This window comes from Natator depressus, chromosome 6, assembly GCF_965152275.1.
Source record: "Natator depressus isolate rNatDep1 chromosome 6, rNatDep2.hap1, whole genome shotgun sequence".
Lineage (NCBI taxonomy): Eukaryota > Metazoa > Chordata > Testudines > Cheloniidae > Natator > Natator depressus.
In genome coordinates, this window is record NC_134239.1 from 36,371,118 (window position 1) to 36,385,368 (window position 14,251).

A 14,251-nucleotide genomic window follows, 5' to 3' on the forward strand; every position below is an offset into this window, starting at 1 on the left:
TCTCTCTTAACATTTTGTCTTTAATGCCACAAATGATTCTATCTCTGACCAGAGATTCTCAGCTCACCAAAGTCACAGGTTTTACTGATAGGTTTCAGAGTAGCAGCCGTGTTAGTCTGTATTCGCAAAAAGAAAAGGAGTACTTGTGGCACCTTATAGACTAACAAATTTATTTGAGCATAAGATTTTGTGAGCTACAGCTCACTTCATCAGTGTTACTGAGTTTCCTTAATTCTGTTCCATAATTCTATTGCTCTATGGTGTCATCAGTTTTTTGCATGTATGTAAAAATTTCTCTCTCTCAAAGTTTTCATTCCTTTTTGGCATGCAATGTTCCTCAAATTTAGTCCGTATTTTATTTAACTTCATGCTTTCACCTTCTTCAAACTTAAAGTTGTTATAAATAACAATGCTTCCTTCCCAACCACATGCAAAAGATTGATGATTTCACTTTATCATTTTTCTCCTCTGTCCCTGTGGCTGCCAAATACAATTCAAATCTCTGTCAGAATTTTTTCCAGTTCTCTGGAACATTGCCTCAAAATTGAAGACTGGATGGAAGTTGCAACACATCCATTTTTAGCTCCTCTCTCCTCCCCCCCCCCCCACTTCTTAAACTAGTCAAGCTATTATTGTGCTCACCAAATACATGCAAAAGCCTCTGTGCCTGGTGCTCCATATGCTTCTCTGCTACGTCCCTTTGTCTCTGCTTTCAGTTGCAAGCCACAGGAGTTAACTTCAAAATCACTGCAGTTTCCTTCTCAATCAGCACTTCGGACACCATGCAACAATCTTGGGGTTCACCGAATAACAAACCAGTAAATGAGAGAGGAATGAAACAAACTGGAGATCGTCTCTGGTGAACTGCTGCACACAGTCATGTGGTCTTCCCAACCCCTGCCTCCAGGGCACATCTCTGAATTCCACACTCACAACACAGTCCTTTATGAGGAAGCATCTCCAAATCACAATTTTTCATAAACATCTCTCTACAATGACAATTTAGGTTTGTCACCTTTGTAGGTAGGTAGGTCCAACATGTGTCTGTCTTCATTGCACACTCCAGCTCCGAGGGGAAAGCCTCCATTGCCAGCGTTGGTACTGTGCCTGTTCTGAGGATTGGAATCGGGACCAGATTTTGATCTTGGTGATACTAATGTAAAAACTCCGCGGATTTGTATGCCTAGACAATGATTATTTGTATTGCAGTGGTGCTTAGCGGCCCCAACCAAGTTTGGGTCCTGTTATGCTGTGTGCTGTACATACCCATAGTGAGAAGCAGTACTTGTCCAGCATAGCTTGCAAGCTAAATAGGCTAATCAAGTATTAGCCTCATTCTGCTGATGGGGAACTGGGGCACTGACCGATTGTGACCTTGCTCACGGTGAAGCAGGGCTGGGAATGGAACCCAGGGCTGGGGATGGTACCTTAACATCATGACCAGCCTTCTCCGCTCAAGCTGGATGAGGAGCTGGCCTCTGTGTGCTGGGCTGGTAATTTGGCACCTTTCACTGTATGCGTGTGACTTTTCGTCTTAAATTAGGAAGTTCTGTCCTATCATGCTCACTTCAACTGAAGATTATTCAGTGGAAATAAAAACACAAATTACAATGGAAAAACTGTATTCTTATGGCATGAAAAGAGCTCTTCAGAAGCTTTATCATAGTAAATTCTGTGTGAGATCATGTATAATGAGTCTGAATGCAGAAAAAAGTGCTGTCACTCATAGCTCACAATGTAAAATTAATTTGTCAATAAAAAGAACAGGAGAACTCGTGGCACCTTAGAGACTAACAAATTTATTTGAGCATAAGCTTTCGTGATGCATCCGATGAAGTGAGCTGTAGCTCACGAAAGCTTATGCTCAAATAAATTTGTTAGTCTCTAAGGTGCCACAAGTCCGCCTTTTCTTTTTGTGAATACAGACTAACACGGCTGCTACTCTGAAATTTGTCAGTAAATACATTCCTTTGCCATTTCCAAATGGCTGTGAGACACCCTTCCAAGTATCGTTCCACACACTTTTATGTATCTTAGTGACAAAAGGGTGTGTGGGGGGGGAACCAACGCATGAGACACCATTGAGCAAATCCTGAGAAAAAACATTGTAATGCAGAATCTTAGTGCCAGCCTCCTTTGCTACAGTTGATTTCTACATAAGCACAAAAGAACGGCCACACTGAGTCAGACCAGTGGTCCATCTAGCCCAGTATCTGGTCTCCAAAAGTAGCCAGTGTCAGGTGTTTCAGAGGGAGAGAACAGAACAGGGCAATTGGAGTGATCCAGCCCCTATCATCCAGGCTGAGCTTCTAGCAAGCAGCAGTTTAGGGACACCCAGAGCATGGGGTTGCATCCCTGACCATGTTGGCTAATGGCCTATCCTCCGTGAACTTACCCAAGTCTTTTTTGACCCTATCTGATGGTCACATGTGGCACGCATTTGGGATGTTATTCTGCCTTTTCCTTGCTGACATCACCATTAAGGCTTTGCATTAGAGTGCGAATTTTAGTCAGATCTGTATTGCTTTTTGGCATCCAGTGGCGTGCATTATTGACAGCATTATAAAGGTGAAAAGGAATTAAGTCTTTCCCTTTTTAACTTTGTATTTCCATGTGTTTAAGGTATTGGCTGGATGAGGTGTATCCTGATGCAACCTTAACAGTCAGTAAACAAAGCTTCTGTTTGTGTTATATATAGTCCTAGCACATTCTCTTACAAAACACCTTCTGAGATCCTGACATTTCATTTGCTGTATATCTCTGGAGTAGTTGATTCGAGCCAGTCCAAAATGACATGTGACATCTATTGGGTTTATTATAGCTTGAAACATGTTGCTCTTGATCATTGTGCCAGTTTAGCTGAAGAAGTTCAGATAAAAGGTGATGTGTTGAATGAGAACCCCTTTTCTGCCCAGGCACAGGAGGTATAAAATTGGCGCTGGAAATCCAGAACCCTCATGTCAAAGGGTTAATGATGGCTTAAAGATGAATTAGTGGACTGTTGACTTGCCAAAATATGATTTCAGAATTCTTTGCTTCTCCCTTAACAATGGATGGCAACGCTAATACCAGTATTAGGTAGGGCAGGGGTGGGCAAACATTTTGGCCCAAGGGCCACATCTGGGTATGGAAATTATATGGCGGGCCATGAATGCTCACAAAATTGGGGGGTGGGGTGCGGGGCGAGGGCAGTGAGGGTGCGGGCTCCGGGGTGAGGCCAGAAATGAGGAGTTCAGTGTGCGGGAGGGGGCTCAGGGATAGGGTAGGGGTTTGGGGTGTGGGTGGGGGGTGAGGTCTCTGGCTGGGGGGGTGCGGGCTCTGGGGTGCAGGAGGGTGAGATCTAGGGGTTCAGAGGATGGGGGGGGATCAGCAGTGGGGCAGGGGGTTGGGGCGCTGGAGGGGGTCGGGGTGCAGGTTCTGGGCAGTGCTTACCTCAAGCAGCTCCCGTATGCAGTGGCATGTCCCCGCTCTGGCTCCTACGTGGAGCCAAGCGGCTCTACACGCTGCTCATCTGCAGGCACCACCCCCGCAGCTCCCAATGGCCATGGTTTCTGGCCACTGGGAGCTGCAGGGGAAGCGCTTGTGTCGGGGGCAGCATGCAGAGCCCCCCTGGCTGCCCCTACACATAGGAGCTGGAGGAGGGACACGCTCCTGCTTCCGGGAGCCACACGGAGCCATGGCACACATGGAATTGGGCAAGCCCCGGACCTCTCTCCACGGCAGGAGCTTGAGGGCCAAATTAACACATCTGAAGGGCTGGATGTGGCCCCCGGGCCATAGTTTGCCCACTCCTGAGGTAGGGGGGTGCATTCTGAGCAACTCAGTCCCAGGAAGATGATGACAAATAGGAGGGAACTCAGAAGAAACAGTGGGAGTCAGCGGGAATTTGCCAAAGTAAGGATTGAGGACCAGATATCCCTTTGGTGGAGAAAAATCCATGGAAGGGCTAGTTCAGGTCAAATTGTAGAGTTTTGTCCTGGGAGTGATCCCCTCAGGGTACATGTGTGCACACACACAAGCAGGGAGCTGGCCCTCTAAGCCCACGAATGGTGCCATATTTGTGATGAAATTCTGCATTTCTTGCGCATCTTTGGAGCGCTAGGCATTTGCACAGAGGATAGGATACTCCATGCTAACTGAATGCAGACCAACTCCAGCTACACTACCACAGGATCTCCAACAGTGGCCAGCACCATTCAGCCTTTGCCTAAAGGATGTGAAGAGGTTTCCCTCAAAATGCTGACATAGTCAGCATTAATCCCCAGGCCCATTTCCCTGTATGTCTGAAGGGGAATGATGATGTAATAACAAATGACTAATCTCTTGTAGCCACATCCCCAGCACCAAACTTTGTGCAGAGATATCAGGAGTGGCAAGAGAGGCGGAAGTGATGTAACCTAGGCTCAGCGGCTCCTCCACCCCTCAATGGGCCATTTGCTCAGCTTTTTTACGCTCTCTCTGTCTGTCTCTCACAAAAATGATTTAGCCTTGAAAATGAACTGTAAGTGATGGACTAATATGTATAATATGGTGGAATGCTAATTGAGGCAAAGCAGGTTGGGGGCTAACATTAGCTGTCTACAAGTTCCTGAAGAGGAATAAGCACAAAGGAAGAGCAGGAATTGTTTTGACAACTTATGACTGGGAGCAATGGTTAAAACACAAACAAACAACAACCACCTCAGCAAAAGATAATTTTGGTTAAATTTCCTAAGAGTCAGATGTGTTTTATGAAATGAACTTCCCAGTGGATTGGTGGAAGCACCATCACTTGTGTTATTTGACACTAGACTAGACAAAGCACTCAAAATGCTATGGGGAGCAATTCTGCACTGGCAAGGAGAGGAACAAGCTGATCTCACTGGCTTTTTCTAATTTTGATTTCTGTAAATTCATGACTTGGCAGGTAAGCAAAGGATGGATGAATTTTAACTGGTTCACAGATACTTTGTGGTGTGTCAGTTGTTCTCCCATAAATGTAGTCTCTCTTTTTTTTTTATTGTTTCTATTCATCTTGATAAAGGCAATTTTAGGGATGCCTGAGTTTACTGAGGCAGACCACTCGGCGATGTTCTGTAACACTGCAATGGGTGTAATTTTTCTTCCATATGTCTTAAATACATGTATTGTTTAGTAGCTATGCGGAAGGAAATGCTTTACCCATCACCAGCCCTCTGTGTAATTAAAAACTAAAAGTATCATAAAGAGATGTCTGTGATTTAGAGTTAATGCCTGTGTCTAGCAGAGGATGTCTATACACTGTAGTTATCCTAATCCTGTTCTGTGTCTCTCCCAAGAAAATAGGCTCATGGAAGAAAACCTGTTGTTGTTCTGATGGCCTAAAGGGCCTGATTCAGCAGAGTACTTAGGAATGTGCTTAACTTAAAGTACATGAGTAGCCCCATTATCTATTTGCCTTTTGATGTGGGGGACGGGGGGTTGGGGTTTTATTTTGGTCATTAGTATTTATTTGTATTACTGTAGTGCGTAGGAGCTCTAGTCATGGACTAAAACCTCATTGTGCCCCAAACCACGAAAGCGAAGTACAGGCTTAAGTGTTTTACTGAATCCAAGCCTATTTGTAGAACTTAGCTTGGAGGAAAAATAATTTGTTAGTATCAGGAGTAGGCACAGGTACTGTGTCGTGTATAAAGGTGTGGTTATAAGTCACCTCCATACCATCTTGTTGTAAGTTCCGCAGGACAGGGACTGTGTCTGCCTAGGTGTGGCGAGCACCTAGCACAGTGGGGGCCCCAATCTGGATGGGGTTTTGGGTGCTACCATAATACAAGTAAAGACTTATAATGCTGTTGCTCCTTTCCTATAAGCCATTATATTAAAATATGTAAGTGTTTGACAAAAAGTAAAACGTACCCTGTGGGTTGCGTGTAGGCTTTTTGAAAATAAAGCTTAAAACAGTACATTAAAAAGTGCAGTTTCAAGCCTAGATTTATGATTTTAAAAAAAGAAATGTTGCAAGATCTAAATTTGATCTTGGTATAACCCCATTAACTACCGGGCTCTTGCCCTGGATGGATGAGGTTAGCCTGGTATCTGTTCAATTTTAGAGCTGTTGGGCCAAATTCTGCTCTCAGTCCCACAGATACAAGCCCTCTGGGAATCAATGGACGCTGCAGCCATGCAGATGAGAGCAGAATTAATTTCAGGGGAGTAGGGGCTGCACAACCGAATTTGGCTTGTTTACTGCTTAGGGGAGAGGAAACACTTGGCTCTGCTAAGTGTTTTCTCTGATCCCTGAACATAGTGGTGGCAGTGTGGTTAGGATTCAGACTAAGGTCTCTTGTGGACTGGTCCAGGTAAAGAAATTGCCCATACTGTGTGGCGAGCCATTTAAACTGGTATGAAATAAAACAGGTTGTCGTTCTTCTCTCTCCTTTCAACTTTTGCCAAGTTCTCACCATCTCTCGCCCTTCACACCATACGAGTGTTCATAAAACTCCCACAAAGTAGCTATTGTGAGGGACAATTACATCTGTGAGTGTAAGAGAAAAGCAAAATCTGTTTTGCCCTTTACAGTTGCATCCCCAGTGAATGGACTGTACCGTATGGCATACTTAGCATTTCTGCCAGGCTGGAGATGCTTATTTTGTGTTATATGACTGTGTTCCAGTTAAGCATCATTCTCCCACTGAACATGAACAGTTTCCTCAACATCTGTCTGGCCTCCAGGAGGTTTCATTAATTTGTACATGACCAACAAGAGACAGGTGAGCTGCTGTTGATGATGATGTATTCTTTCAGAAACCTACATCTTCCCCCCTGGGGCAAGTTCAGAAAATGCTGACATACCTGCAGTGAGCCCCTGACTCAATTCAGGGCCTCTCTCTTCCAGACACACTTTGATACACAGGTGTGATGTTTACTCAGCTTGTACCAGTGCCATACAGTGTGGAGTTCAAGCTGCTTTCTGTTGACAAGGAGTGATAATAACTTAAGCACCTTGGAAAATAAGGATGTCTTCTCCCGAATCATAGCTCTATGTAGCGGATGTTGCAGGCTTCCCCATTCTCCTGTTTAACAGGAAATCATTATCCATATTCCCCTAACCTCCTAGCAAATACACGTACCACGTTAGGGCTTATTTTCACCCTATTGGGCTGAATCTATCCTCAACAGCAGGTATAATTTAGGATTTGGGGACAAAGGAAGTTGGGGGAGAAGGTTGCCAGCTGAAGCCAGGGCATTTAGTCAAATGTGTGTTGCAGGAGGTCCATTTGCAGGAGGAGATTTGCTTGAACAGGCAAATGTTTCTAAACACACTGACTTCCACAGCTTTTGCTTTAAGGATGCAGCATTTTGCATTAAAATATGGTGTTAGGAATTCAGTGACGAGGGGCTAAACCCTTCTGCAGTTGTCCTTAATTGTGTGAAACTTGTAGCTATTCCACAAGGAATTTTGCTTGATTCATGCCCACAGGATAATATTAAGCCAAATAAGCTTGCAGCCATGTAAAGGGAAAAGAAGTTTCATTCAAGTGCAGATACTTTCTTATGTCTTGTGTCAGGCTTTACTCAGGCAAATATCCACTGACTTAAATGGAAGTTTTGACCCAATAAAGACTAAGGACCTCAGAACTTGGCCCACAGAATATAGGGGGTAGAGTCAACCTTCACCAATTGTTATCATAGGTATCAGCGGTACTTTCACCCGTCCCTGTACTTAGAAGAAAGATTCTGCAGCATGCCTAGCCACCACTGTATGGTAACTATGTATAGCAGAGGGATACGCTCACATAATTAAACTGCTGAGACTTATTAAACAGCTATTAAGAAGAATGATACTAGAATAGTGTGGCCCTGAATGTGAAGTCAGTCTGTAGGAGGCAGTTTGGCACATTATAGTCGCCAGGAGAGGTTCTGGTTGCCACTTAAAGTAGCAAACACTATAATAAAAAGGGAGCAAATAGAATAATAAAGGAGAGATAATTCACCTCTATAGAAAACCAAAAGCAAACAAAAAGATCAGTAATCACTCAGTGAGTTCCCAACTAATGCCAACAAATAACCCCTTCCTCTGCCTCCTCCACACAACACGGATGTGAATGCCCAATTGCTACAGGCGGAAGGGCACTTCACACCTCACTTAGGTGAATGCAGTAAGAAAAAGGCAAATTCACACTTTCTGGGGGGGGGGAGACATTTTCTGGAAGGACAGGTTAGCGAGAGAGCAGTACGTTTATCCAAAAGCAATTGATAAGGGCAGCAGTTATTGGGGAGGTAGAGAGCAACTGGCATTTTTGGTAAGGTCACTCCCTTCTCTTCATGTGTAATAACGCCTGCATCTGTAATTTTCACTCCATGCATCTGAAGAAGTGGGTTTTTTACCCACGAAAGCTTATGCCCAAATAAATCTGTTAGTCTTTAAGGTGCCACCGGACTCCTCCCTGTTTTTGTGGCTACAGAGTAACACGGCTACCCCCTGATACTTGCCATTTTTGGGTGTATTACGCTGTGTGTCAGTTAGCGATATTCTTCCAATTCCTTATTATTTGATTTTTGTTGTTTCTCTCTCCACCCAGGCCCAAAGGCTATTTGCCATTTTTGAATTCAGCAGTTTTCCTGTTGTTGGTGAGAAACATGTCTTAATGCTGCAAAAGTGTATATTTTTCATGCTGGTAACAGAAAAGGGGTTGCAGGTACTTCCTCACACCCCCTTTCCATCAACTGGAAAAAAAATTAACATCTGGGCTGAGACAAAAGAATCAGTGAAAGAAGCAGATTTTTTAAAAAAGAAAACGATGCGCATTTTAAAAAAAGGTTATCCTGAAAGTATTGGTGTTACACTGAACTGTAGTGGCTGCTTCCAAGTGACTGGCTGTGATATTATTTTGTGGCTATATTGGACAACATCTCAGTGCTGCAGAGGAAGCTGCTGGCCACAGAAAGATGCCTCACATTGGACTAGGGAGATATACTCAGGACTGTGCTTTAGTAGCCATTGAGAAGAGTATTAGCGTGCCCCACAGGGGAAGGAGCTGCCCAGTGGTTGTCCCGGTTAGTATGTTGCTATAGTCTTACTTCTGCCGTGTCTCTAAAGAAACCAGCGTGGGGGCAATGTGGGTACCTCCGGCACAGCAGAGGCTGCAGGGGGCAGTAGTGGTGCTAGAGATTCTCTTCAGCGCTCCACACAGGTAACCTGCAAAAACAGCAGCAGCAGCATAAATGGAAATCCTGGCTGCTAGAGTCTTGCCATTGACAACGGTGGCCAAATTTTGCTTCCATGACTTTCCAAATTCACAGAGTCATTGACAGCATTACGAAGAGTGTCCTGGCATCTGGTCCCATGTCTAAACGCTGGTCTACTCTGCCCACATGTCAAGGAGGGGTAAGGCGAGGTCGGAAGTAAAACCAAACTACACTCTAAGGGGAAAACAGTGTAAAAAGGCAAACTCTATATTAAGAGAGTTCTCATTTCCCACTGCCGCTGCTACTTTGCCATTACCCAAAATCATCACCCCCACGTGGTCTGAATAACTTGTCTTAGGGGAGGGAGAAGTGGGAGAGGAAAAACAGTCCCATTGGCTAGAGTGCAGCTGCTACTGTAGTCTGAGTGCTGCAGAGGAGTCCATGGTCCATAGACACTGCCTATGTCTGGGACGGAACAAAGGATCCAGGTTGCTGACCCTCCAGCACTGTCCCTTCCGCTCCCCTGGTGCATCCTTCCTTCCCCAACCCTTCCCTGTGTAACTCCTGCAGGGAGCTTCCAACCAGTGGCATTTCACAGGGTTTTCAAGAGTGGTCAGTGCAGGCCTGCATCTGCTCCCATTGAATCTGACGGGGAAACTCCCACGGGAAGCGGAGTTAGGTCAATGCTGAATGCTTTGAAAATTCCATCCTCCCTCTCCAGCCTTCCCAACTCCTTTTGCACTGTAGAATTGCACCAATTTGCAGGTGCTCTCAGATGAGGAGGCAACATTATCTCTGCATTATTTTGAACCATGTTAACAAGACGGGAACACGAATTGATCCCTGTTGTGACTCTGCCTTCTCTTGCAGCACTTTAAGTCTTTCTTCTAGTGCTTTGCCCCACCATCCTTCCTAAGAAAAAACAGAGCCTCCCTGAAGGAGCAAGAAAATTACAGATGTCACAAGCAGCAGCTTAGCTTTAAATGTACTGTTTGACTCGCAGTCCAGTTTATAGTAATTCCATAAGTCTCCAGCCATTACTTCATTTACCCAGAGAAACCCTAAGGCATAATCATTAATGTTTATGACACTGGTGTCACCTTAGTAGTGATGTACATTTTGAATAGAGAACAACATGTCTCCTTACCTGCCACCCTGTTGCAGTGGAAAAGTATCATCTGTCTTTTAAATTAAAATGAACACTTTGATGCAACACTGCTTTTCGTTTTTATAAAGTTGATTTCATAAGAATGCAGGGAAGCAAATGTTACCGATTACTATAGAATGGGTGTAACCCAGCTTCACTTGCTTCAGAACCACTGGATGGTCCACCTGTGACTTTGGCAGGATCTGATTCAGTGTGACACTGAGAATCCTTCACTCTCAAGAAGTCATTAGGGGTGAAATCCCAGCCCCATTGGCAAAGCACCCATTGACTTCAGTGGGGCCAGGATTTCATCCTTGGAGTTGAGAGTGCTCAGCCTCTTGCCAGGATGAGGCCCTAACCAATGAAAACCTTCAGACTGACTTGTTTTCAAACTGATCCCCAAAAGAGACAGAGGCAGTGGAATTGTTTTTTTTTAAATCAATAAAATTTTATTGTCAGAGTTATAAATATTCTCCATTTGTTCCCTATTTACATTTGCAAAATATTTTAGGATAGCCTACCATCACCCGTCATTCAGCATCTCTAGAAACGCCATGAAAATGTCATTATGAAAAAAGTCTGTATTTTCAGCCCACAAACCCGATTTCCACACACTCGCAAAAAAGAATCAAAGGGGGGAAAGAAAAGATACAGTACAGCAGGCAACATTGCAACATTTGCTACACAGTAGCAAAAGGACTGTGTTAAGAGTTTCTTAGAATCAGTTATGATGACAAGCTTTTCAGGACATTTGTTATAGACCAGCGTTGGCCAGTGCATTTCTGAAGGACCAGCTGAAATCCAAATTCGTTGTCACTGTTTTCCTGTAACTCCAGGCAACGCTTGGATTTTCTGTTCTGGATTGGACCTCCCTGTTTAAAAATAAATAAATAAATAAAACCAGTTTTGATTAATGCCAAGTCTTTAATGTGTGATATTTCATGTTAGACTAGCAACCAAGAGTCCATCTTTGAATGATTATTTACTGTGAAGAGGCCAGACTGAGGTGCACTGTAGTCTTAGATTGGGGAGAGAAGGTGGCTTTAAACCACCTTTACGGATCCTTAATCCTGGGGCGAGCCAGGGGCTAGTTCAGCCCTTGAAGCATTTCAGCGCACGTCTTCACTAGCAACGTTAAAGCGCTTTAACGTGGCTGCGTAGTCGCGGCATAGCACGGGGAGAGAGCTCTCCCAGTGCTATAAAAAACCCACCTCCATGAGGGGCGCGGCTCCCAGTGCTGGGGCACTTTCTACACTGGTGCTTTACAGCGCTGAAACTTGCAGCGCTCAGGGGTGTGTCTTCACTCCCCTGAGCAAGAAAGTTGCAACGCTGTAAAGTGCCAGCGTAGACAAGCCCTTAGAGCAGCCCCAAGCTGTTCCAGTAGCTGGGGAGGGAGTACAGCTGCATTCTGGCCATTCCCCATAAGCTGGATGCTGGAGAGCCAGCAAGATGGATCTGTACTACTCAGCCCCGCCCCGTTCAGGCTTCATCGCTCTCTTGTGCTCCTGGAGCAGCATGTAGCTGCTCTAACAGAGCCAATGGTCTGACCCAGCACGTCCTGTCTTTGCCAGATCTCAAGCTCGAGAATGTTGTTTATAAATGACGGCTAGGCTATCTAGTGATGTCATAATTAATCACACGTAGTTTACATGCAGTGTCAATTCTGTATTCAGTTTGCAGCCTGTATATGCCAAATTAAAGGCCTAATTCTGCTCTCTTTGACTTCACTGGGAGCAGGATCAGACCCTAAATCGCTAGGGTTAGAGTTACCAGGGGATTAATTGTCGATAGATGACAAATTACTAGTTTTCCTTCAATTCAGGGTGCAATTTGTTCTTCTCCTTGGTTTAACAATGATAATTGCTATGTATCCATGCCATTCTTCCAAGGTTTACAAGGTAATTAGCACAGTGACCTGGAGAAAAAGTTTCTCTCATGCACGCCCACGAGCTACCAGTGGTGGTGTCTTAAAATCAAAGATTGGAGTGTAAGCCATCAGCCCCAGATTAATGTAGCTAAGGTACAGAAACTGCTCCTAGACATGTCAGTTATTTGTTTACAATAGAGGACAAAAATCTAGTGAGATTTTTTTTTTTTAAAACCTCACATTTAGTTTTCTCTCATTAATTTTGCTGAAAGCCTGCGTTGGGCTTCACATTATAAAGTTGCAGTATCACAGATGTCCGCCATAATAACCTCCAGGATTTTAACTTAAATGTGATAGAAATGCTGAGATGTGTTACCCAGGAAGGGCTCTTCAGCAATAACATATGCCATTTGGAACATGACTCTACACCATTCAGGCAGGTGCCGGGATGTGTCCGTATAACCGCTGCTCACTCCAGTCATACATAATAAGCACTTTTTTTTTTCTGAGAAATGAACATCAGTTAAAACCCTTTTCTTGGTACATAATTAGGTTTGACAGCTCTGAGGTTTAAATATGGTTAGGCTTGAATAAGGGAGACCATTTTTAGTATAATCTACTAAATTCAAATCAGGAGCTCCCACAAATCCTTTCTGAAAGGCTTAGATGGGAAGTTAGATTCAATTTTCACCGATTGCTGTGCTTGGCATTCAGCCTTAATATGCTTCCACTGCTGCGCAAGGGAGATTTCCATTAATAGGAATAATGGAAGTTCCAGGTGGCTGTCCCCTGAGAGATCAGAGCTCCCTTAGCACTACAACTGTTTGAAAGTTGTCATGGTTGTTGTAAGAAATGGCACATGCAACTGGTCCATGTTTAATTTTGTGCCATTTGCGCCTCTCTCCCACCCCAATTGTCACTTTGGCCCCAATCCAAAGCTGAATGAAATCGACAAGAGTCTTTGTATTGAATGTAATGGGGTTTGGATCAGGCCCTTCACGAAGGGCTTCAATTAGATGGCCATTTTCACATTAAAAAAGTGGGCCTATTCTGACACGGGGAAGCTCACTATCTTCAGCGTCTAAGATAAGGAGCAGACGTTACAATACAAATAAAAAGGATGTATGGAATGACTTAGTCCTGAGGGGCCCAATCCTGCAGGGCACCGAAGCTCAGATTTTCCATGGGAGTTGGCTGCCTAAATACCTTTGAGAATCCGGGCCTGAGTGCCTCCTAATGCAGTGGTTCCCAACCAGGGGTACATGTTTCCCAACCACGGGTATGCAGAGGTTTTCTGGGGGTACATCAAATAATCTAGCTAGTTGTCTAGTTTTACAACAGGCTACATAAAAAGCACTAGCGAAGTCAGTACCAACTAAAAGTTCATACAGACAACGACTTATTGGTCTACATACTACACACTGAGATATAAGTACAATATCTATATCCCAATTGATTTTTTATAATTATATGGTAAAAATGAGAAAGTAAGCAATTTTCCAGTAATAGTGTGCTGTGACACTGTTGTATTTTTATGTCTGATTTTTGTAAGCAATTAATTTTTAAGTGAGGTGAAATGTGGAGATATGCAAGACAAATCAGAATCCTCAAAGGGGTACAGTAATCTGGAAAGGTTGAGAGCCACTGTATTACAGGGTGTCCATTATGTATGTTAAATGAGTATGGAACTCAGGTTTGTGCATAGAAAACCCACATGAACAGTTTCTAAAAGGACAGATTTCACAGGGACAGCTGTGCTTTAATGCCACATCACCAGTGTGTGGATTACAGATGAAAATCAGAAGTTAGTGCCATTGGAGAGAAGTTAGTGCCTGCCCCCCCACTCAAAAGATGCTCTCCACCTTACTGGAGCATCAGGCCTCAACCCCACCATTTTCAGTATGTTTTTATTCATACAGTGAAGGCTAGATTTATTGATTCCCCAACTATTTCTATTCCCTTTTCAACTACTTCTTGCCCTCAAATTATCTTTATTCCAATTCTAGGTATTTGGACAGCAAGTCTGTCATCTTCCTCTGCAGTAACTCTCCCCAGCCTCGAGCAACATAGCATCTTGTTTCACAGGTGAA

At 44.1% G+C, this 14,251-nt stretch overlaps 1 protein-coding gene across 2 annotated transcripts in view; it reads right to left on the reverse strand.

Annotated features, from left to right (window-relative positions):
- Positions 1 to 14,251, reverse strand: part of GALNT18 (polypeptide N-acetylgalactosaminyltransferase 18) — a 386,803-nt gene that overhangs the window by 12,948 nt on the left and 359,604 nt on the right. The window contains exon 11 of one of the 2 annotated variants that reach the window (XM_074955060.1): positions 10,773 to 11,166. The exons of the other annotated variant lie outside the window; for it this stretch is intronic. Coding sequence (XP_074811161.1) covers positions 11,020 to 11,166 — 147 coding nt within the window. The 3' untranslated portion in view covers positions 10,773 to 11,019. Of the gene's footprint in view, positions 1 to 10,772; positions 11,167 to 14,251 lie in introns of those variants that run through there. 2 annotated transcript variants of the gene reach the window in all.